At 46.6% G+C, this 25,868-nt stretch overlaps 1 protein-coding gene across 1 annotated transcript in view; it reads left to right on the top strand.

Moving 5' to 3' along the window:
- The window catches only part of LOC139750068 (fat-like cadherin-related tumor suppressor homolog), a 791,324-nt gene that overhangs the window by 473,163 nt on the left and 292,293 nt on the right, over nucleotides 1-25,868 (top strand). Inside the window, 1 exon segment of the mRNA XM_071664403.1 lies at nucleotides 22,955-25,867. Coding sequence (XP_071520504.1) covers nucleotides 23,003-25,867 — 2,865 coding nt within the window. The 5' untranslated portion in view covers nucleotides 22,955-23,002.

Raw genomic sequence — 25,868 nt, 5'->3', positions numbered from 1 at the left:
GGAGGTTGCTCTCGTGTTGTCGTCTGAGAATGATCTTGCAGCTTCCTTCACCATGTTTCACGGAATATCATCTGCATTCTTATCTGTGGCGTCGGGTTAGCACACTATCTCCTCCTTTTCACATCATTAGGAATACACAGGGTTCAAGTCGTCATTCTTGGGGCCACTGTTAGACTTCCAAAGTCCCTCTTTTTCCTATCACTCGTCCACATCTCTGTATCTTATAACTAGTTTATTCATTTCTGTTCCTCATTTTCCTATTCCTTATCTTCTGTCCTCCTCCAAGTTACCAGAAGTTATTCACCTGTAACTAACCTTCCCATGCGCAATATCTGATAACTTTTGGGGAATTTGTGTTTAGCACAGTGTTGCATGTTTCGCTGGTGGTCTGCTGATCTTGTCACGGTCCTGGTGTACAAGAGTGATATCGTACACGTTACGTACATCAGGGTGTACACGGGTATTACCTTAGTCATTACGTTTTCTCTTTTACGACAGGGATTAGGTCTGTGTTACGTTCATGTTTACGACGGGGATCACTGTAGAATAATGTTCTGCCATACGGAAAAGATTGCCAAGATTTTCCATTCTGCTCTACACTCGGGGACAAAATTGGATATTTTTGCATCACTGGTTGTGGATGATTTTCATTACATTCTTATATGCGCTGCATACCTGAGCCTTATGAATACTGCGTCGTGGTGAGGAACCGATGGGATTAACCCAGTAATGGCATCAGCCCAGACCACTATATTGCCTTTCACATGACTGGGGAGAAAATCTTGACATGGACACAGCGTCTCGTAAGTCCACCTCACCCCGAGTGTTACCTTTAGCCTCTCTCTCTTAACTTTTCTTCGTTCATTTTTTGGTGCATTGGACTGGCGGTGGCGGAAGACGAGACGAAGTAAGGGTCGAGCAGATCCCTCGCCTTCGCGGTAGTGGAGAGGTGGTCAGTCATGAATCATGTGGTTCATGGACGCCGTCAGATTGGAAAATTCCTCCCCATCTCGCGAGGTTAATATATATATATATATCTTTTTCTTTCTTTCAAACTATTCGCCATTTCCCGCATTAGCGAGGTAGCGTTAAGAACAGAGGACTGGGCCTTGAGGGAATACCCTCACCTGGCCCAATTCTCTGTTCCTTCTTTTGGAAAATTAAAAAAAAAAAGAGAGGGGAGGATTTCCAGCCCCCCGTTCCCTCCCCCCTTAGTCGCCTTCTACGACACGCAGGGAATACGTGGGAAGTATTCTTTCTCCCCTATCCCCAGGGATTATATATATATATATATATATATATATATATATATATATATATATATATATATATGCCAGACGAGCTGAAGTCATGCAGCAAGTCTTACAGAATTTCGCCTCTTATGACGGTCCAACACCCCCTTCCCATACTCATCATTCACGAGTATATATATGAGGCTTTCGTCACTCATGAGTATAGATGAAAGCCACCCACACCAGTTCCCCTGGAGTGAATTAAGTACATGTGTGTTAACACTGGGGGATATGGACATGTAGGAGACTCTGTAGTATGACGTAAGTCCTTATTACTCGGATATTGTGTTTACTAACACAGATGAGTGTCAGCCTACTGGATGGAAAGGGTGGAAGGGAATGTGCTTGTGGTATAAGCTGACGGGAAAGGATAATGGAAGGGGATGTTTTCCTTTCAATGAACTTAGGGGCATTGAGAAAGAAATATGTTCTCAGATGGATGATAAAGTGGGAAAGAATGATAGACGGAAATGTAGACTCCCTTACTCATTCGTTACCGTGTTAAAAGTCGATGTAAAATGTCGTTAAAAGTTATGTCTGTGTCCGTCTCAGCCATGAAGTCAAAGCTAGTATTATAATGACAAACGCAGCAGCTGACGTCAACTTTAACTAGAGGCCAAGGCTGTTGGCAACAGGGGAAAGACATTTACGTGATTGAACCTAAGTCCTGCCATCTCGCGCATTTAAAGTGTCAACAACGACACGGCAGATGTGAAGTGATAATAACAGGTAAGTGGTCACGCCAACATACCCAAGTTTCGCTACAAGTTATTGTCAGAACTTTGAATTTCATGTCTGCATAGAGGGATGGACATCGGCTGTGAGCGATACAGAAAATTAACGCTCGCTGGGCACCGGGTAATAAGACCAAATTTAACTTAAACGCTTCACAGGAAACACAATTTAAGACGAAGAGGGTCGCGTATGTCACCATGTTTGACCTCCAGGTCTCCAGGGAGGGACTGGCCAGCACATGATGATATACTGTGTTGACTCGTATATACAGACTTCGAAGTGGCTTTTGAAAAGTGGGTAAACTTGGGGTTCTGTTATTCAATCACTCGCTCACCTCTCCGAAATACATTTCCTCACCCCTCCCTCATGGTGATGGCGAGCGCATCTCCCCTTCTTGTGATGGTGATGGTGACTGGACTATCTTTGGTGATGGTGATGGTTACTGCACCATAGCTGATGATGGTGACAGACCCATCCCTGATAGTGATGATGGTGATAACCTTGATAACCCGTGAGGAAGTTATCACTGAGCCGAATATGATTGCAACTGATAAGAGTCAGAGCAAGAGAGGTACACTCCCATAACCCTACGATGGGCTTGTGTTATCTCTTATCAGTTATCATTTTGACTGTATCACCTTGGAAGACAAGGGAGTGACGAAGACAGAAAACGTGAAGAATAAAAGAATTATGTATGACTGAGTTATTTCAGTCAGTGACGAGAACAGCTGAAGACCACGAGGGACAGATGAGCCGTGGACCATCATACAAAGAAGTACCATAGTTCGAACCCATGGGCACGACGATACGGCACATGATGGCCTGAACTTTAAGAAGGAATCAGGGTCAAAGGTCACGTTAAGGTTTTACCCTCGTGCTAAAGGATGGTAAAGTCGTGCTTAGGGGACGCAAGATCAGCCTGGTAGGTGTGTTTATGTATATCCTACAATGGGGGTCTTCTACCCCCAGAACTAGGTCCGGGACCTTACCCCCCACCCACCCCCATAGCTGGGTCCGGGACCTTACCTCCCATAGCTGGATCCGAGACCTTACCCCTCATAACTGGGTCTGGGACCTTGCCTTACATACTGTGTTGTTTCAAAATAGCTTTCAAGTATATGGATGAGAAAATTCTTGATAAGCTGTTCATATCCTACATAAGGTCAAAACTTGAATATGCTTCTCAGATTTGGACACCGGACCTGAAAAAGCACATAGAGTTCATGGAGAAGATGGAAAGGTCAAGAAAGATGATACTAGAATTAACAGAGGTAAGTTACACGGAAAGGCTAAATGATTTTAAATTAGCCCCACGTTAGAAGAGAGAAGAGTGAAGGGTGACCTGATCACAACCAATGTCTTTTAAAAACAGACGAATGACTCGAACCGAGAACAATAATCGTGTGGTTGTGTTGAGGAGGTTAAGGACGTTAGATAAGGCAGGAGGTGTAAGGTGTGTGTGTGTGTGTGTGTGTGTGTGTGTGTGTGTGTGTGTGTGAGGCAGAAGTGGGGGTAGGATCAGACCAGCGGCCGACATATTTATCACTGATAACGTTATCATGGGCGGGGAGGGAGGGAGCTGAGGCAGAGAGGTGGGGGGGGGAGGTTATCAGGGTTGCTCTTCTTGCTTCACTCAGTCCAATATTGTCCCTGGTGGCTCTTCAACGCCCTCACGTCACTCACTCCTGTGCTGTCATTTTTCACTCCCTTGCCTGCCAGCCAAGACCGTGGCTGGAAGTTTTCGGTATCTCTCGAGTCTGGAGATTACGTCGTCGGCTTCATAAAAGATAAATTGGAATTTGGAAGAACACCTTTGAGGTGAGTGGTGATGGTGGTTGATTGGTGCGTGGCTGTGATCGGGTCTGGTGCCTGTTGGAGAGGAGAGGGCCTCCTGCTTGGTGCGTGGCTGTGATCGGGTCTGGTGCCTGTAGGAGAGGAGAGGGCCTCCTGCTTGGTGCGTGGCTGTGATCGGGTCTGGTGCCTGTAGGAGAGGAGAGGGCCTCCTGCTTGGTGCGTGGCTGTGATCGGGTCTGGTGCCTGTAGGAGAGGAGAGGGCCTCCTGCTTGGTGCGTGGCTGTGATCGGGTCTGGTGCCTGTAGGAGAGGAGAGGACCTCCTGCCGCAGTAACTAACATCAAGTGGTGGCATCTGGCTGCCGCTTAGGGACGCCAGTGTCAAGTGCGGCCGCACATCGTTCGTCACGGTGAGTGGGTGCGCGGGACTTGCACACTCCCCGACTGGCCTCCACTGCTGACTCCGTGCCTCACTCATCAGCGCTCGCTCTCTGGCTTGTTGACAAGAGGTCTGTGCTCACTGAGCGCCCACGGTGACTGAGGCTTGACACAAGGGCTGTCATTGTAACCTTGTGTGGGTGCTGTCATGTTTGCCCAGGCAGCAGAACTGCATATTTCAGAAGCATCTTCTTGGAAATCATTATGCCATTAGGTCGTGGATGAGAAACTGTGTTGATTCTGGGGTATCGCATCATTCAGTTCCCCCCGCGGGCGGGCGTTGAGGGGAATCTTATGTGTTTGTATTGGAACACCAACCCATGTGATCGTATGTTAAGTGTATTTGTTCAAGTATGTTCCCCTTGGCTGTTTGTAGCGACAAGTCTTTCAACAAACTCTCCCGGAAAAATGGAAGAATTGTGTGACATTTATTTCGTCTGCTGTTTTGTACTTTAGAATTTATCTTTTGAGTCTTCAGAGCTGATCAGTATATCGTCTTTATGCCCCGTGAATACCGCGAGGCTATCTTTAGGGTACGATGGCGTGATCTTTTGACTTGACTATTGACGGGTTAGGCTCCATCACGGGCCATCATACCCATGACTTACCACCCGATGGACTCGTCTATAGCCAACCCCATTCATCATACGAGTGTGTTGTTATACCTTCGTGCTCAGAGATGACACCGTCGTGCCCAGAGGTCGTACACAGTATGGGTGCTTGACATCCACTGGTGGTGGTGGTGGTGGTGGTTGGTGCTTGAGCGAGCTTGCACCTGCAGTAGTCGTAACGTTGTGAATCGCATCGCCACGGACTGTGTGCTTTTGGCGGCCAGGATGTTGTGATGCGGGGTGAGTGATGTCTTCCCGCCCGAGGGGCTTTGTTTGCAGGATGTCAGCCCGGGTCTCTCTCTCTCTCTCTCTCTCTCTCTCTCTCTCTCTCTCTCTCTCTCTCTCTCTCTCTCTCTCTCTCTCTCTCTCTCTCTCCCCTCCCTCCCTCCTAAGGTACGATGTTATTGTGTTGATCTCGTTACGTGGAAATACGGTCGCCGTTCGTCGGTCACTCACTCTCAGCTGCAAGTCTGAAAGCTTCTCAGATTTCCGGCTATCATGCTGAGAGTTTGGAATCTGAGCCTACTATAAGGCTGAGAAGATCCTTACCTAACACTTAAAGAGAAGATATATCTTCATAGATATGTAGATTAGTTCCTTTCATTACGCATGGTGATATAGATTTCATGAGGCATTCTAAAGACATCCCCACTGCCAGTCGCAACGGTGTTGTGGATGAGGTCCTCTGTTCCCTTGAGAACAAAACTTATCGAGATCCGAAAGAAGTTTGGGAGACGGAATCGACTGACTGATCCGTATATGCTGCACCTTCACTTGTCTCCACCGTGGCGTCTCGACAGATGGCATTGCTTCCTCCCAAGGACTCCTCACCCTAAGGACTGTTCCTGCAGTTGATTTCATGCGAGCCTAAGTGAAGCTTGTGACGTGTCCCCCACCTGATGCATCCTGGAGGAGCTGCTTGTGTTCCCTTTACGTTCAGTGCTTCCAATGAGGAGAGTGCACCCCTTTGAGGGGAATGATGTGGATACCGGGAGAAAGGGGATCTGAAGCCATATACCAAGAATTACGATTGTTGGTTAAAAGAAGTTAATAGAGGGACACTCTAGAGTCTATGTCATTCAATAGAATTCCTTTCTTTGGTTTAAGTTGTCACATAGCCTTGCAAAACCACAATACAGCAGTCACCACCACCAGTTGTTATCTCTCCATGACATTTCTCTCCTCACACGTCTTGTACAAGTCATAGATACCACACTGGCTCACTGCTCGCCTCTCACAACACTGCCACCCACCACTTCCCACACCCTCCGATATGTTAAGATTTGATCTCGTGGTTCTCACTGTGTGTTTGGGTTCATTTTTGCCCTCTTTTATTTATTTTTTATGGATTTTGTTCGTAGTTGTGGCGTGATGCACAATACCCATTCGTGGCCCAATGAAAAGGCTTATGGTTTCTTATTTAATCCACGTTGTAGTTAGGTGTGTGACTGTGCACTGTGGTGAGTGACTGTGGAGTGTGACTGTGTGGTGTGGTGTCTGACTGTATGTGTGGTGTGTGCCTGTAGTATGGTGTATAACTGTGTGGTGTGTGACATTGTGGTGTTGTGTGTGACTGTGGTATGGTGTCTAACTTGTGTGGGTTGACCTGAGCAGCACCTGTACCTTTGCTGTGGTCAGTTGTCCACTCCCAGAAGATGGTTCACAGACCCGAAACGTAGGAATCAAGTCATCTAGTTGTCTCAGGCGTCTTCTTCCACCCTTATTCAATCATACGAGGATGAATTAGTTACCATTTAGCTGATCCTCAACAATACTAAAACATATGATACAAAATGTATAGTTTATAAAAGGATGAAAAAAAAGAAGTATGAACGGGGCGTGAGGATTTCGTGATGACCAAAAGAGGACGCCAGTCCAAAAAGTTTGGGAACCACTGCTCTACAGTATATGTAGAGTACCCTGCTGTCGTCGGCAGCAGGTGGGAAGATCCGTCATATGGCTATTGGGTGTATAACCTCAGTCTTGACGTGTATCCCAGTGGTCTATACTGGTACATTATGCTGTTCGTATACCATATGACGATTTGATGGCTCATGGTCGAAGCGGGTTTACACCCGTTGTTCCTCCAATGATTCAAGCTGATTGTTACTGGGGCTCCCAGGTCTGTATAACCACTGCAGTCTGACAAGTCAGATAGAATATGCTTATGTAGATATCCATCTTGACGTTTTCTCGTAGACATTCATAGTATTTGTCATTAGATAAGGAAGAATACACAAAACAACTATTTAATAGGCTATATAGCAGTTATAGAACCCAGCATTATCTGCACCGGACCATTGCCATGTATTCGAACTGTCATATGAAGAGAAAAATGTATGTAGTACTCAAAACACTCTCGGGTCCTGAACGCTGATGCTGTTCCCCTCCCGTACTGTACTTCTGACGTCCTGCGGTCTCACGGGTGTTGTTTCAGTTGTGTCTCACATCGACAACTGCGATAGGGAAGTCATCCCATTGACGGGTGTCAGGTGACGTTGTGTGAAGGTGTAATTTCACCAGGATTCGAAGCCCGCGGGTGAGGTTCGAAGGTACTTATGCATTATTTATTACTGTTTTATAGTGGTCTTTGAAGTTGATGTTTGTCAAAGTTACGCATCTTTGATAAGATACATCTGTGAGGTGCGTTCATGCAACCATGATGTAAGAGTTAACTTAAAAGAGTCGAAGAATAATGTCGTTCTCTGTATTGCTTTTGTCTCACTTTCACTCTTGTCTCTGCGCCACACCTGAGGGAATGAGGCGTCACTGTCACTCACGATTCCGTCTCACCATTTCGTAAAGTTTCACTGACGTCTGGTTTCACCTTTTTCTTGCATCATCCGTATCTGTTGATGGGCATGACGCCCTCGTGACGGAGACTGACACGCTTGTACTTCTCACGCCTCTTCTAGATAAGAGGTACGCCCACCCGTGTACCGTCACCAGCTCAGGCCCCTCCCGTACCCCTGCTCAAGGCAGGGAAGAGGTACACCCACCCGTGTACCGTCACCAGCTCAGGCCCCTCCCGTACCCCTGCTCAAGGCAGGGAAGAGGTACACCCACCCGTGTACCGTCATCAGCTCAGGCCCCTCCCGTACCCCTGCTCAAGGCAGGGAAGAGGTGCATCTACCAGTGTGCCGTATCTATCTATGCACCACTCCTGCCCTGGGGAAAAGGTAAGGAGCTCCCTTACATCTGGACGAGATAAAGGGTCTACGTATGACCCGCCTTCATCTTACATAAGCAGGCAGTCCTCACTGTGTTCAGTACTCAGCCATCGTCAATATATATATATATATATATATATATATATATATATATATATATTTATATATATCTTTTTCTTTTTCTTTTAAACTATTCGCCATTTTCCGCGTTAGCGAGGTAGCGTTAAGAACAGAGGACTGGGCCTTTTTTGGAATATCCTCACCTGGCCCCACTCTGTTCCTTCTTTTGGAAAAAAAAAAAAGAAAAAAAAAAACGAGAGGGGAGGATTTCCAGCCCCCGCTCCCTCCCCTTTTAGTCGCCTTGTACGACACGCAGGGAATACGTGGGAAGTATTCTTAATCCCCCATCCCCAGGGATAATATATATACATATATATATATATATATATATATATATATATATATATATATATATATATATATATATATATATACCATTTCAAAAGGCCTTCCCAGTCGTTAGAATAAAATATGTTAAACACAAGGACGAAAATGTAAAGAGACATTATTGTGGCTTGCATTCGACGAATCGGCTTAGTTCGCTGAATGATTAATTAGGAAAAGTTTTGATCGTGTGTAAAACTTGGCTGCTTATGACACTGGACGTAATTACGTGATGCCAAGTCCCCTCGCCTGCATGCATCGATAATTCCAACCTCGAATGAAAGTCTGATTGCAGTGTGTGTGGATGAAATCAACGGGAAAACCAAAAAAATGTTGCAAAATGTTTTGTAAAATATCAGTAATGTCCAGAGCTCACGTCGGCTCAGCCTTCTCCTAGCATGTGTAGTGAACACCACAAGAAGGTCCCGGGACTGTCTCAAAATGGAAGGGGAAAGTTTGCCTCACTGTGTACGAGAGACCTTCCTAACCCCATTGCAGCCCCTTAACTGCTGGCGGATCTGGTCTTGCTCACTGCCGTGTGCTGCGGGACCTGTATATCACGGTCGGCTATCTCTGGTGTCTGCTAATTCATAGTTGTGTTCCTAGGGCTGGTGGCTGCTATGGCGCCTGCTGCTACTACTGCTTCTGCTGCCCAACCTAATACCTTCGCCTGTACCGCTCACACTCTCCTACACATACAGTCTTTACCTCTAGTTAATAGTGGAAACTTGGGGTAAAATTAGACCTCGCATGTGGGTAGTTGTTGATACCAGGTGTGAGGAGTTTGTGGTGAGTGGTGTGTGTGTGTGTGTGTAAGCGGAGGCAGGATGTTTACGTTAAGTGCCCGAGATGGGCGGGCGTTAACTGTGGTTGCCTGGTTGGCACGTGTTGTGGTGGTGCACGTGCCGCGTGCCCACTCAGTTGGAGCCCTGATATAAAAGGAGAATGTGCATTTTGCCCTCTTTTGCTGTGTCCATCCATGCATCTCTTATCGGATATTAAACTCATTTCTAAGGGAAAGTGAGGAACGAACCGTCTGAAGGAAGGGACCCGATCTGGGCTGGAGCCTGGCGGATGATTTTACAGCAGCTGTATTGCCCAGCTCCCACGCTGACTGACGAGCAAAGAAGAGCTGGTATATCATCAGCTGTTTCCCTGAGTGTCTTCGCTGAGTTATGCTCCAGGCGGACATGGCTTCTCCCACACACTAAAACCTACTGTAGGGAGACCATGGCCTTCGGGATCACTGACCCTTATGACGCAGAATGTACCCCACAGTTGTGTCTTGGGTAGAGATATATGTAACGGAGGGACTCGAGTGTACAAGTCCGCGCCCAATGTTTACGTAGCGTGGGACCCCAGATCTTGCCTTAGCATCACCTGACCCACACAAGGCCCCTTAAGATTTAGACGTGTGTGTGTGTGTGTGAGAGAGAGAGAGAGAGAGAGAGAGAGAGAGAGAGAGAGAGAGAGAGAGAGAGAGAGAGAGAGAGAGAGCGTCGTAATGAATAGCAAAAATGCAGCGCTAAGGTTAAGGAAGAGAATTGATCGTGGCGTCCATGTCCACCCTGGTCCCCGCATGGTGATGGATGTTGACACACGTCCACACTTAAGTGTTTCAAATGAGCCTGCTCATGTAGTGCGCTGCCTGACATACCATGATTTATGATACTTCTTGGCGACACCTCGTCCACGTCTCTTCCTTTAGGTCACGGACCCTGGTGGAGAGAGAGAAGAAAAATAGACCAGTAAATACAGACATAGGTTCTCTGTAGACCCCGTGAACGTCTCAATGAGGTGAACTTACTCACTGTATATTAGTGGAGGTTTGTGTCTGGTTGCTTAACTAATGATGATGTGACCTGATGTTCCACCCATGGGTGTGTGGAGGAAGAATACGGACTCCTCCTGGTGGTGTCTGTAGTAGTGACGGCTTCTTTAGTCTCTCTGTTATTCCTTCATTAGTCTGTGTGGAGCAGCGTCACCTGGTCTGTGTGGTACAGCTTCATGAGTCTTGGTGGAATATCTTCATTACCCTGTGTGCCACAGCTTCGTCAGTCGCATGAAAGACAGAAAAGACCCGCAAGACTCGTTCTTCTTAAAGAAATGCGACATACTTCTCGTACGTGCTCTAAATATCCTTAGGAGAAAACGTCTAGGTTCTGGCATTGTTCCTGTGAGTGTGAAACTGACCCACATCGTCCCACGTTGCTCGCATAGATCGAGAAGAGTAATGGTCATAGAATAGAACCTTGTGGCACTCCGCTGGTGACCTCGACCCAATGTGAGAAGGCTACACTTGACGTGTGTCCTTTGTTCCCCTTCACGCAGATAATCTTCTGTCTGTCGAAGGCGCTTCCCCCTCATACATCTTCCTGGCGATACAGCTTCTTAATCAGTCTTCCGTGCGGCACGGTGTCAAATTCTGTCCAGACACATATATGATCCACTCAGCCTTCCTTTTCGTCCAAGGCAGAGCTCTCTCTCTCTCTCTCTCTCTCTCTCTCTCTCTCTCTCTCTCTCTCTCTCTCTCTCTCTCTCTCTCTCTCTCTCTCTCTCTCTCTCTCTCTCTTGTGTGTGTATGTATGTGTGTGTGTGTGTGTGTGTGTGTGTGTGTGTGTGTGTGTGTGTGTGTGTGACTTCAGTAATTTGAGAATGGGTGACAGTTGAGTGGTTATATTGCATGACCCATAACTGTTACGTATTGGTATCGGATATCACATCCCCAACACGACCGCTTGTTTCAATCCTCCCTCCACGTTTCAAAGGATTATTTTCCAGTGATGTGAAATGAGAACTCTGGCCAGGCGGAGAGGGAAGCATTCATCCCTGTGTGAGGGGCAAGCTCGGGGCCGTCAATTGCCTCCTGCAGTTCCAGTGTGAGAATAAGGGTCATGGTACATGTTTGGGGGGCTAGGCTATTTATGATCTGCCACCATCTCCTGGTTATTACTTTATGGCTAGGCTGTTTATGATCTACCAACTTCTGGTTATTACTTTATTTCTATTTCAGTTGATGCCGATGAAGAAAGAAGTTAACGTATATAATATATATAAACACTGGTGACGTCTCCTACACTACCCTGTAATTCCTATGAGTCCACGGGGAAAATGAAATACGAAAAGTTCCCAATTGCACTTTCGTGTAATAATCACATCATCAAGGGAGACACAAGAGAGAAATATAACAGTCAGTTGATATACATCGAAGAGACGAAGCTAGCGTCCTAGCTGTTATATTTCTGTTATATTTCTCTCTTGTGTCTCCCCTGATGATGTGATTATTACACGAAAGTGCACTTGGGAACTTTTCGTGTTTCATTTTCCCCGTGGCCTCATAGGAATATCTTGATCACGCGCAAAATTGTGATCCTTTCCAACTACCCTGTAAATATTTGACTTTCAACCGTAGTTTTTTGTTGAACATCATGACGCGTGTAGGGTGACCCCTCCGGTTTCAACGGAAAGTGTTGTTCTGTTGATACTACCAGACTTGCCTGAACTTTGGTTTGTGTCGCCGAGTTAAAACTTAACATACGACATCAACAGTAATACTGATGACTTGTCTCAGTCATTCTTATAATACGAGGTTTAAACTATTGTTGTTGTGGAAGTCCAGTCATCACAAGAGGGAAAAGGAATCTTCACGAAGAGTTTTCTCAATATTTAGTGATTTTTAAGGAACATGACGACCCATAGGAAGAAAGGAGTGAGGAAATGTAATGTTGTCACCGATGCTCGAGGGAGGAGGAGTGGATAGTGAGGGATCAGATGGGAGTGAGAGCGACGCTTCAAGGTTTGTCGGCATCGAAAACCGTATCCACTTACCAGCTGAAGTGACGACCTCTCCTCTTACCCATCCTCCCTTGCCGACCTCTCCTCTTACCCATCCTCCCTTGCCGACCTCTCCTCTTACCCATCCTCCCTTGCCGACCTCTCCTCTTACCCATCCTCCTTTGCCGACCTCTCCTCTTGCCCATCCTCCTTTGCCGACCTTTCCTCTTGCCCATCCTCCTTTGCCGACCTTTCCTCTTGCCCATCCTCCTTTGCCGACCTTTCCTCTTGCCCATCCTCCCTTGCCGACCTCTCCTCTTACCCATCCTCCCTTGCCGACCTCTCCTCTTACCCATCCTGCCTTGCCGACCCTTCCCCTTACCCATTGGCCCGAGACTATGACGAAGCGAATGATGATAAAGTGTGTGGCAACTCAGGGGTCCATCTGAGCGTCTGGTCTATAATCAAATGTAAACCATCGCCTCCTGTCTTCTGCCGTCGTGATTAGCCGAAAGTTTCGTAGACCTGTGATGCACTGCTTGTTGCAGAACATGTTAACTTGGCCGCTTATTATGAACGGTAGTAACGAAAATATTTGCGTCGGAAACAGGTGAAGCGCGTCTTTAGGATGAAGTTTAAAAAGATGCGACACCGCCCGCGAAAAATTAAGGTTCGTCACTGCCTTCATGCCTATTGGCTCATGATGACCCAATTAGTCTGACCAGACCTAATATGAAGCATTGGAAGGCTGGACAGGACATGCAGTTCTCTGAGGATGGAATACCTTAGAACCTCCCTCTTGCCTACTGGGAGGTACTGACCATTCTCTCTTGCTCCCGGGAAGTTTACTGACCATTTGTTTTGATTCAGCACCCAATTATCGTTAAATATATTCAGACCAGGTTAAAGGAGGGAGGCTTTAGTGCAAGGGTTACAAAGCATGCGACAAAAACCCGTTAAGAAATACTGTTGTAGAAATTTGCCATTCCAGCAGCTTCTACTGTTATTGTCTCGTACAAACACGAAAGAATTACTGTATGAACAGATTTCGTAAAAGTTGATATAGATATCTCACGGCGAACGGTCGTGTACGAAGATATAAAAGTGTAAAAGTCATTATGTAGAAATATGCGAATATCTATCGTTAGTGATATTGGCGATATATCATGTTGGAAAGTTGGTTATTTGGGCTTAAAAGACTTATCATCACCTCCTAGCGTCATCATGGCCCTTAAGTTATAATAAACCATCAGTCTCACAGAATTTAGACTCTACAGATGTCCAAGATACTTCTCACACCAAACACTATTACTCTATGATATATATGTTGATTATTCGTGTGAGGTGAGGAAGGTCTGCCAAAGGCAAAAAAAGGTACTAGGCGTGTAAAGGGTGCCAGTTTGCCTCTTAGTAAGGTCAGGTTTGCTGACATGCAGTGACGACGTTCACGACCGCTGAATTACCCAAACACCTGGAAGTGTTGATAGCCTTGGCAGTCGAGAGGTTTTAAGTCCATATAATCAAACAAATGACCATAGACCAGGATATACTTGTCTTACCAATCGGATCTAAATCCATGTTTGATGTGTGCTGTGTATTTTCAGGCTGATCTTATATATATATATATATATATATATATATATATATATATATATATATATATATATATATGCAATGTTTTTGATCATGATGGCTGTCAACATTGAACCAGGATCTGAATCATAGGTCAGCCTCAAAAGAATCTGTACACTTGCTGTGTTTTATATTTTGAAACACTGAACGAAGAATTCTTATATATATTCTTCTTGGTTCCGTGCACATGTAGTATATACCTGCACTCTGTAGTTGGCAGTAGCCCTACTCAAGGGAAGCTATGCTACATTGATATGGAGGCGTGAAGGAATTCTTTTTAACAGAATTACCAGATATATACATATTCTTAGCGGCCTCTTGTGTTAGATTGAAAACCCTCTTGTGTTTGTAGTTGAAATATACATAAATAATTAATATTTGTGCAAAGGGACACATGAATATATTAAAACGGAATATACAAGAGTGAAAAAAAACGTACTCGAGAAATATGGCAAAGTATTAAATAGTCGCATTTTCAGAACCGAATCGTTGCACTTAAACTTCGGTGTAATTACGGTGTTTCATTGGCGTTCTGCGATCTCTTTCCTGTATTTACGGATGGACGAACGGAGTGGACTTATTCACTTGTACTTCATATATACATTCGTAACCTTTGAACATTCATAGTCGTTCCTTTTCAAAAGCCCTGAATTGAAAGGAAAATTAGCATGTATTGGTTTGAGCGTTTCTATATAAACAAAATAGTGATCTGATAATAAGTATATTTTTCTCTGCCTGTTCAAAGGTTTGCCTCAGGTAAATTGATAGGTTTTCTAACAATTTCAGTCAACCCCGTCGCTTATTTATATAGTTTTCTTTCACAACCACACAATATTTGGTGATTGGCAATTTGTCCCTTTAACTTTCCAATGTTCTTTTTCTGCTGTTAATGTAACGCAAATACTTGTTAAAATGAGTATCACTATTTTTTTTATTTCTACGTTGGAGGCTCCAGTCACAGACCAAGATCCACATCAATTCCGGACCTTGCCTGAAATATTGAGAAGGTTATGAAAGGGGAAAAGAAGAGACAAGGGAGAGTGTTTACGAGTTTTGGAGGAAGTAAAAAAAACGCCTTTCTTTTAGGATTTGCAGGGTCATAGCTATCAGGAAAGATAGGATAGAGAGTTCCAAAGCTTTGAGTTGTAGGGAAGGAAACAGTTATCAAAACGGCCCACCCTGAAATATTGAGAGGGTTATGAAAGGGGAAAAGAAGAGACAAGGGAGAGTGTTTACGAGTTTTGGAGAGAGTAAAAAACATCTTTCTTTTAGGATTTGCAGAGTCATAGCTATTAGGAAAGATAGGGTAGAGAGTTCCAAAGCTTTGAGTTGTAGGGAAAGAAACAGTTATCAAAACGGCCCACCCTTGAGTTTCGACAACTCAAAAGGACTTGCAGTTTCTTAGAGGCCGACTCGGCTATTTCCGTAACGTGGGGTTTCCAAGATAGAGTGAATATTACAGTAATACCATGTGTGTCCATTGAGTTAAGAGGTGGAATTACATAACCATGAAAGGAGAGAGAAAAGTTGTGAGAAACCCTCCGTACAGCGATGGGTAGAAACTGGGCCAGGGAGGCATTATACTTAACCAGATTTCGTCTACCTCACTGAGGTATCCTGTCCAAGTCTGAGTTTATTGAGGAAGCTGTGTCAAGACGAGTAAGGCTTGTTTATCCTACTCACTACACACACACACACACACACACACACACACACACACACACACGTACATGTATATATATATATATATATATATATATATATATATATATATATATATATATATATATATATATATATATATATAATTGTATTACCATCAGAAAAATGAAAGCGATAAAAAGACAAAGAATTAGGAAAGATAAGGAATGGCTGGCAGTATGAAAATATTACATATCATCAGTATTGCCTCAGCCAGGATCAACACCATTTTTCACAATACAACACAGTACTAATTTTCACAACCCCCCTCCCCACCTCACAACTCCACCCTCCCACCCAAATTAGCACTCTCCACATTTTCCCCACGTAATAGAAATGAATGAGACGTTCTTTTGTGATATGCCTTTTAATTATATTCATTTTGTATTCAGGTATGAAAACGACTTACTCCCAGTTCCATTTATGGCTGTTCACCCATGGCAACACCCCCTGTCCCTCACACACACACACACACACACACACACACACACACACACTGTCCATGATGTTAATTTTCGACAACCAATACTGCATCAGTGAATGCAAACTTTATGAAATATTTTTAAAATCCTGGGCATGGGCGTATTAGCTTAGAAAACTAGTTTGGATTAAAAATGAAAAAAAGATAATGTTTAGAAAACGAAGAACTGAAAAACAACATAGAATCGCAAACAGACAGACGCGGGCGGTGTCAAAAACCAAATGAATAATGTGAAAGACCTCGAGTAATAGTGTTGGAACGACCTAATCTTCATCGAACACCACAAAGCGACACTTGCCTCCGCCATAAAGTTCAGTAGACAGTCGGTTTCTTCTTATTGTTCCCAGGTCAATAGATACGTGAAGATGAACTACTTCAGCCACTGGGAAGGGAACAGAGCCCGGCCAACGTATGTTATAGATACGGTGAACAGTCTGTGGTTTTTAAGAAACTGAGGGAGGAAACTCGTTCACATCAAGTAGTTCAATCAATTTTGGAATACGTGCTAGAATATATATATATATATATATATATATGAAAGCGACTAGAGGGGACGGGAGCGGGGGGCCGGGAGAGATAGGTAGTATGTTTGAGGAAAGGAACCTGGATGTTTTGGCTCTGAGTGAAACGAAGCTCAAGGGTAAAGGGGAAGAGTGGTTTGGAAATGTCTGGGGAGTGAAGTCAGGGGTTAGTGAGAGGACAAGAGCAAGGGAAGGAGTAGCAATACTCCTGAAACAGGAGTTGTGGGAGTATGTGATAGAATGTAAGAAAGTAAATTCTCGATTAATATGGGTAAAATTGAAAGTTGATGGAGAGAGGTGGGTGATTATTGGTGCATATGCACCTGGGCATGAGAAGAAAGATCATGAGAGGCAAGTGTTTTGGGAGCAGCTGAATGAGTGTGTTAGCGGTTTTGATGCACGAGACCGGGTTATAGTGATGGGTGATTTGAATGCAAAGGTGAGTAATGTGGCAGTTGAGGGAATAATTGGTATGCATGGGGTGTTCAGTGTTGTAAATGGAAATGGTGAAGAGCTTGTAGATTTATGTGCTGAAAAAGGACTGATGATTGGGAATACCTGGTTTAAAAAGCGAGATATACATAAGTATACTTATGTAAGTAGGAGAGATGGCCAGAGAGCGTTATTGGATTACGTGTTAATTGACAGGCGTGCGAAAGAGAGACTTTTGGATGTTAATGTGCTGAGAGGTGCAACTGGAGGGATGTCTGATCATTATCTTGTGGAGGCTAAGGTGAAGATTAGTATGGGTTTTCAGAAAAGAGGAGTGAATGTTGGGGTGAAGAAGGTGGTGAGAGTAAGTGAGCTTGGGAAGGAGACCTGTGTGGGGAAGTACCAGGAGAGACTGTGTACAGAATGGAAAAAGGTGAGAACAATGGAAGTAAGGGGAGTGGGGGAGGAATGGGATGTATTTAGGGAATCAGTGATGGATTGCGCAAAAGATGCTTGTGGCATGAGAAGAGTGGGAGGTGGGCTGTTTAGAAAGGGTAGTGAGTGGTGGGATGAAGAAGTAAGAGTATTAGTGAAAGAGAAGAGAGAGGCATTTGGACGATTTTTGCAGGGAAAAAATGCAATTGAGTGCGAGAAGTATAAAAGAAAGAGACAGGAGGTCAAGAGAAAGGTGCAAGAGGTGAAAAAAAGGGCAAATGAGAGTTGGGGTGAGAGACTATCAGTAAATTTTAGGGAGAATAAAAAGATGTTCTGGAAGGAGGTAAATAGGGTGCGTAAGACAAGGGAGCAAATGGGAACTTCAGTGAAGGGCGTAAATGGGGAGGTGATAACAAGTAGCGGTGATGTGAGAAGGAGATGGAATGAGTATTTTGAAGGTTTGTTGAATGTGTCTGATGACAGAGTGGCAGATATAGGGTGTTTTGGTCGAGGTGGTGTGCAAAGTGAGAGGGTTAGGGAAAATGATTTGGTAAACAGAGAAGAGGTACTAAAAGCTTTGCGGAAGATGAAAGCCGGCAAGGCAGCAGGTTTGGATGGTATTGCAGTGGAATTTATTAAAAAAGGGGGTGACTGTATTGTTGACTGGTTGGTAAGGTTATTTAATGTATGTATGACTCATGGTGAGGTGCCTGAGGATTGGCGGAATGCGTGCATAGTGCCATTGTACAAAGGCAAAGGGGATAAGAGTGAGTGCTCAAATTACAGAGGTATAAGTTTGTTGAGTATTCCTGGTAAGTTATATGGGAGGGTATTGATTGAGAGGGTGAAGGCATGTACAGAGCATCAGATTGGGGAAGAGCAGTGCGGTTTCAGAAGTGGTAGAGGATGTGTGGATCAGGTGTTTGCTTTGAAGAATGTATGTGAGAAATACTTAGAAAAGCAAATGGATTTGTATGTAGCATTTATGGATCTGGAGAAGGCATATGATAGAGTTGATAGAGATGCTCTGTGGAAGGTATTAAGAATATATGGTGTGGGAGGCAAGTTGTTAGAAGCAGTGAAAAGTTTTTATCGAGGATGTAAGGCATGTGTACGTGTAGGAAGAGAGGAAAGTGATTGGTTCTCAGTGAATGTAGGTTTGCGGCAGGGGTGTGTGATGTCTCCATGGTTGTTTAATTTGTTTATGGATGGGGTTGTTAGGGAGGTAAATGCAAGAGTTCTGGAAAGAGGGGCAAGTATGAAGTCTGTTGGGGATGAGAGAGCTTGGGAAGTGAGTCAGTTGTTGTTCGCTGATGATACAGCGCTGGTGGCTGATTCATGTGAGAAACTGCAGAAGCTGGTGACTGAGTTTGGTAAAGTGTGTGGAAGAAGAAAGTTAAGAGTAAATGTGAATAAGAGCAAGGTTATTAGGTACAGTAGGGGTGAGGGTCAAGTTAATTGGGAGGTGAGTTTGAATGGAGAAAAACTGGAGGAAGTGAAGTGTTTTAGATATCTGGGAGTGGATCTGTCAGTGGATGGAACCATGGAAGCGGAAGTGGATCATAGGGTGGGGGAGGGGGCGAAAATTTTGGGAGCCTTGAAAAATGTGTGGAAGTCGAGAACATTATCTCGGAAAGCAAAAATGGGTATGTTTGAAGGAATAGTGGTTCCAACAATGTTGTATGGTTGCGAGGCGTGGGCTATGGATAGAGATGTGCACAGGAGGATGGATGTGCTGGAAATGAGATGTTTGAGGAAAATGTGTGGTGTGAGGTGGTTTGATCGAGTAAGTAACGTAAGGGTAAGAGAGATGTGTGGAAATAAAAAGAGCGTGGTTGAGAGAGCAGAAGAGGGTGTTTTGAAATGGTTTGGGCACATGGAGAGAATGAGTGAGGAAAGATTGACCAAGAGGATATATGTGTCGGAGGTGGAGGGAACGAGGAGAAGAGGGAGACCAAATTGGAGGTGGAAAGATGGAGTGAAAAAGATTTTGTGTGATCGGGGCCTGAACATGCAGGAGGGTGAAAGGAGGGCAAGGAATAGAGTGAATTGGAGCGATGTGGTATACAGGGGTTGACGTGCTGTCAGTGGATTGAATCAAGGCATGTGAAGCGTCTGGGGTAAACCATGGAAAGCTGTGTAGGTATGTATATTTGCGTGTGTGGACGTGTGTATGTACATGTGTATGGGGGGGGGGTTGGGCCATTTCTTTCGTCTGTTTCCTTGCGCTACCTCGCAAACGCGGGAGACAGCGACAAAGTATAAAAAAAAAAAAAAAAAAAAAAAAAAAAATATATATATATATATATATATATATATATATATATATATATATATATATATATATATATATATTCCTATGAGTCCACGGGGAAAATGAAACACGAAAAGTTCCCAAGTGCACTTTCGTGTAATAATCACATCATCAGGGGAGACACAAGAGAGAAATATAACAGTCAGTTGATATACATCGAAGAGACGAAGCTAGGGCGCCATTTGGTAAACATGTTATATAATTTTCCCCTTTAACCATATAATTACTTTACTTATATACTTACTTATACAGTTTGTAACGATCCTTCTCTTTGGATATGTTACTCTGAAGTTTAGTGCAAACAGGCAATGATTTACTCATATAGAATCTGAAAATTGAAATGGAATCCAGTGTTTTAGCATCATGTTATTCGTATTATTACGTTATTGCTTCATCAGACTGTCATGGTTCAAAGAGAAGGCAAAATTTTCAAAAAGAAAATCAATTTTTTAGTTGTAGGACTTTCCCTTGTTTGCCTCCCCCCCCTCCTCCTCTGATTGCGCCACATATCTTGTGCAGTTTTTAATTCGCTTGAGAATGACCCAGAACATTTTTTGCATTTTCTGAGGTCTACCAGTGCCTCCACAAGACACCCTGAGACTCCCCAGTACAGCTAGAGGCTTAAGGTCTACCTTTACCTCCACACGACACCCTAAGACTCCCCAGTTTCCACAAGACACCCTGAGACTCCCCATTACAGCAGTACAGCTAGAGGCTTAAGGTCAACCAGTACCTCCACAAGACACCCTGAGACTCCCCAGTACAGCTAGAGGCTTGAGGTCTACCAGTGCCTCCACAAGACACCCTGAGACTCCCCAGTACAGCTTGAGGTTTACCAGTGCCTCCACACGACACCCTAAGACTCCCCAGTACAGTTTGAGGTTTACCAGTGCCTCCACAAGACACCCTGAGACTCTCCAGTACAGCAAGAGGCTTGAGATCTACCCGTGCCTCCACAAGATACCCTGAGACTCCCCAGTACAGCAAGAGGCTTGAGATCTACCCGTGCCTCCACAAGATACCCTGAGACTCTCCAGTACAGCTAGAGGCTTGAGGTCTACCAGTACCTCCACAAGACACCCTGAGACTCCCCAGTACAGCTAGAGGCTTGAGATCTACCCGTGCCTCCACAAGATACCCTGAGACTCCCCAGTACAGCTAGAGGCTTGAGGTCTACCAGTACCTCCACAAGACACCCTGAGACTCTCCAGTACAGCTAGAGGCTTAAGGTCTACCATTGCCTCCACACGACACCCTAAGACTCCCCAGTACAGCTTGAGGTTTACCAGTGCCTCCACAAGACACCCTGAGACTCCCCAGTACAGCTTAGGTCTACCAGTGCCTCCACAAGACACCCTGAGACTCCCCAGTACAGCAAGAGGCTTGAGGTCTACCAGTGCCTCCACAAGACACCCTGAGACTCCCCAGTACAGCTTGAGGTTGTAGATTATTAAGACCGGCCACCTCGGTTCAGGCTAACGAGATTGCCTCTAACTACATGCAATTACAGCTTCATTACAGCTTCCGACACATTCATGAAATGCAAATGTGTAGGAGCAGTTTTGCCGCCCGTAAATTGGCTGCGAGATTATCTACGAGATGCTGGCCGGAACCTTCATTCAACACCAGGCTTGGCTTTACCCTCCTCCGCCTCCTTGCAGGGTCAGGCTCTTGCCATGGTTGGAGTTTATCCTTTTGTAAGTACGACAACTTGTACCGTCAAGGACGATGGCTTCATACCCGAGTACGATGACTGTTATTCGCCGTAGTCAAGGGTTGTCATCATATTCGGGGGAGGTTAAGTCGTCGTACACTAGGGGTTAAATCGTTGTACACAAGGGATTAAGTCGTTGTACGAAATTGAGATGGCATACACAGGGAGTTAAGTCGTCGTACGCGCGAGGTTATGTCGTCGTATACAGGGTTAAGGGAAGATGAAGAATACGCCACTTGAAAAGCTATGGCGATGACAAGTTATAGTCCAGTATGGCTTTATAGTTGTGACTGTCAGTCACTTTATGTGTTCTACAACATCCAGGAAGAAAAAAAAACACTTCGGATGTACATCACTGGCTGAAACTTATGCCCACACCATCCAGAGAAATGGGAGAATTCGTTGTAAAAGTCTCCACAGAAGTGAACTATATGATCATTGAAATTGTACTGGGTACGAAGACTTGCTGGCTTGCGGCCCCAAACAGCCTGACTTATCTTTTCCCCCATCTTCCCTTCCCATTTGTAAGTTATCTTGGTCGCGTCCCCGTCCACGGCACCTGCATGGACGCCCTTCATTATCCACCTACTGCTGTCACTCAGTCAGTTTGTTTGGTTTTCTTCGACTTCGTCTCCATCAGGATAAATCGTATAATCTTGCAGATTCGGACCTTCGTTTTGCTTGCTCCTACGCCCTCGCTCGCCTCCACCACATCTTCTCACCCTGACCACCACACCCTTCCTTACCACCACCACGCCTTTCCTCCCTTGCCGCTACTCTCTCCCTGGCTGTCACAGCCTCCCTCACCACACACCACCACCGCTCCCCTCTTTCCTGATTGCCTTACCCTCGCTAAGCATCACAACTCTCTCCCTCAGTGGTCACCACGCTTTAACCTCACCAACACCATTACTCTCTCCATCCCTGGCCACCACACTCAGAACGGCGGAATGGCATTATTCAGTGTTCGAACCATTCATCCACACTTTCCTGCTCAATATTGAAATATTATCCCGAACATATATGTATCACTCCAGCAACCACTAATTTCTATCCTGCCAAGAAAAAAGTGTGAACTATTGACAAGTGTGTATAGGGTTGGTTGTTGTAAGTTTGGCAACTTCCTTGGATTCTGTTTCGACAGAGTGGAGTACAGATTAGACAAATACATTTTGATGTGTAGCCTCATCTGTAAAACTGTCGGGTTAAGTGATGTGGATACTGATGTCGTTCTTGAACATAAACTGAGAGGAAGTTGAAATTGATGTGAATCTTGAACTTATAGGAAAGGGAACTTTACTGTGGAAGCCCCAACTTGGCCACGACATGTATATATGTCAAACACAACCGATTTTTCCAAATTTTTTCCTTTCCTGAATCATATTGTGTACCAGTACTGGGTGTGGGTAGGTGTAGGTATAGGCCATCTTGTTCATGTACGTAACGCTGTGTATTCTTTGTGTTGCAGGTGAAATAGCATGGTGAAGGGGACCAGAGGAGCGGCCCGCCCGGCGAGATGACCCACACGACATACTCCCACCCTCACCCGCGGGGCCGCCCACCTCCGCCCCCGCTCCGCCCGCACCCCAATGTAGTGAAGAGGACGTGTGTTAAGTGGCAGCACATAGTGCTGGCAGTGTTGGTGTCGGCCGCCTTCTACTGCGGGCGTGCGGCAGGCGGTGAGGGCGGCCAGGTGCAGTTCACCGCCTTGCAGTATAACGCCAGCGTGCCGGAGAACGCCCTAGGCAACACAGCAGTGGTCAGCGACGCCATGATGGGCGTCTACCTCACTGACCCGACCCTCAAGATCAAGTACCGCATCGCGGAGGGTGACCTGCAGAACTTCTTCAGGGCGGGGAAGCGCGTCGTCGGCGACTTCTGTTTCCTGGAGCTGCGGGTTCGGACGGGTAATCGCCACGCGCTCAATCGAGAGAGCCGAGACCAGTACCGCCTGAAGGTGAAGGCGCAGAACCGTCGTCTGGACGGCACCAAGGAGGACCTCCCTGGAGCCGTCACTGACGTGGTCATTACCATCACTGACCTCAACGACCTGTCGCCCTTCTTCCTCCAGTCGGAGTACCGCGTGCGGCTGAGCGAGGACACGCCCCTGCATTCGTCGGTGGCGCGCGTCAAAGCAGAGGACCCTGACGATGGCCTGAACGGCCAGATATATTATAGTTTCCTACACAACACGCCCGTGTTCGCCATCCACCCTACCTCGGGCGTGGTGACGCTCACACGACCTCTCAGGTTCTTGGAGAAAGCCAGCTACGAACTGACAGTCCAGGCACAGGATCGAGGCCGCCAGCAGCGTGGGGGATGGCCAGCACACTCCAAACTTTATATTAACGTCACGGAAGAAAACGTATATGACCCCCAGATTTTGGTGACGAAGCTGCCCCAGTCCGTACCTCGCGCCCATTTGGCTGTGGTGGCCATAATTAACGTCGTGGACCAGGACCGCGGCCCCAGCGGCGAGGTGAGGTCGCTGGAGATTGTAGAGGGCGACCCGGACCGAGTGTTCCGAGTTTTGCCAGGCTCTGGTGCTAATGAATTTAACCTGGCGGCCCTAGACACCATCGACTGGAGCGAGTCCCCGTTCGGCTTCAATTTAACCCTAAAGGCTACTGACGGAGGCAGCCGACCACGGTTTAGTTACAAGGTGGTGCGTGTGGCGGCGCCGCCGGTGCCGGAGGAGGAGGCCGTATTCTCGCAGGAGGTGTACGAGGCCACTGTGAGCGAAGTGGCGCCCGTAGGCACGCAGGTGGTGCAGGTTGGGTCCTGGCTGCCGGGAACGCAGCGACGCGTCGAATTTGCTATATTAGCAGGTAACAAAGGGGGCCAGTTTCACATGGACGTTTTCTCCGGCGTCATCAGCACGGCATCACCGCTGGACGCTGAGACCCGCATGGACTACACGCTGACCGTGGGTGCCACCAGTCCCACCCTCCACCTGCCACAGCATCAGGCATCGGCTAAGGTGATAGTGCGCGTCGTGGACGCCAACGACAATACGCCCATGATCGTTGCACCACAGGGTGTGGTGCGCGTGGAGGAGCACCAGCCAGCAGGCACCTGGGTGACCAAGGTGCGGGCACAGGACTACGACTCCAGCGAGAATGGCTATGTGTCTTACAGTCTGGCCAACGCGGACGATGTGCCTTTCACGGTGGACCACTTCACAGGAGAAGTGCGCACCACCCGCGCCCTCGACTACGAGACGGAGCGGCGCACGTGGCGGCTGCTGGTGCGCGCCTCAGACTGGGGGTCGCCCTTCCGTCGCCAGAGCGAGAAGGTCATCACGGTGCACGTAGAAGACGTCAACGACAACAGACCGCAGTTTGAGCGGGTGGACTGCACTGGTTACGTCGACCGCCTCACTCCCTTAGGCTCGGAGATCTTCACCCTCTCCGCCGTGGACTTCGACCAAGGAAACATTATCAGTTACAGAATCGTGGGCGGCAATGAAGACCGCTGCTTTTCTTTAGACTCCACATCAGGTGTGTTAACACTCACCTGTGACTTACAGGACCTGAGGACCGCAGAAAGGATAGTGAATGTGACAGCAACGGATGGGCAGCATTTTGCCGACACTTTGGCGCTCAGATTACAGTTGGTAAGGCAGCAGAGCCCAGCAATCGACTCCTGGGCAGCTCTGGACTGCAGGGAGACGGATGTGGCCCAACGTTTGGGCGAGCAGCTCTCTCTGGCTGCCGAGAATAACCGACAGGACGATTCCATCAACCTGCTGTCGCCGCCGCCGCTGATGATCAACGCCCATGGCCCCGAATTACTCCACGTGCCTCTGGAGGTCCGCGTGCGAGAGAACAGCGACCCCGGCACTGTGGTGCTGAAGATGGAGGCCAAGGACGAAGACACAGGCTATTCTGCACACCTGTTGTACGTTATCTCTTGGGGCAACGAGGAATCTGTGTTCAGGATGGATATGGAGACGGGGTCTTTGACTGTGGCGGGCCTCTTGGACCGGGAGAGAGTCCCTCGTTACAATCTCAATCTGACGGTGTATGACCTGGGCTCGCCGCAGCGCTCAGCCTCCCGCCAGGTCGCCATCACCCTCGTCGACGAAAACGACAACGCTCCGAAGTTCGACAAACCAGCCTACAGCTTCTTCCTGCCGGAGAACGTAGCTAACGGTACGAGCGTGTACGAGCTGCGGGCGCGCGACCCCGACGAGGGTATCAACGGCGTGGTCACCTACAGTCTGGCAACAGACACCAAAGACTTCCGCTTGGACCCAGTGACCGGGCGGCTGAGCGTGGCGTGGCCCTTGGATCACGAGGCTCACGATGTGTACGAGCTACGGGTGGTGGCTACTGACGGAGGGGCCCGCTCCGCCCATGCTTACGTCACAGTTCAGGTAG

This window comes from Panulirus ornatus, chromosome 9, assembly GCF_036320965.1.
Source record: "Panulirus ornatus isolate Po-2019 chromosome 9, ASM3632096v1, whole genome shotgun sequence".
NCBI lineage: Eukaryota > Metazoa > Arthropoda > Malacostraca > Decapoda > Palinuridae > Panulirus > Panulirus ornatus.
This window is presented reverse-complemented; position numbering and strand designations above follow the sequence as displayed.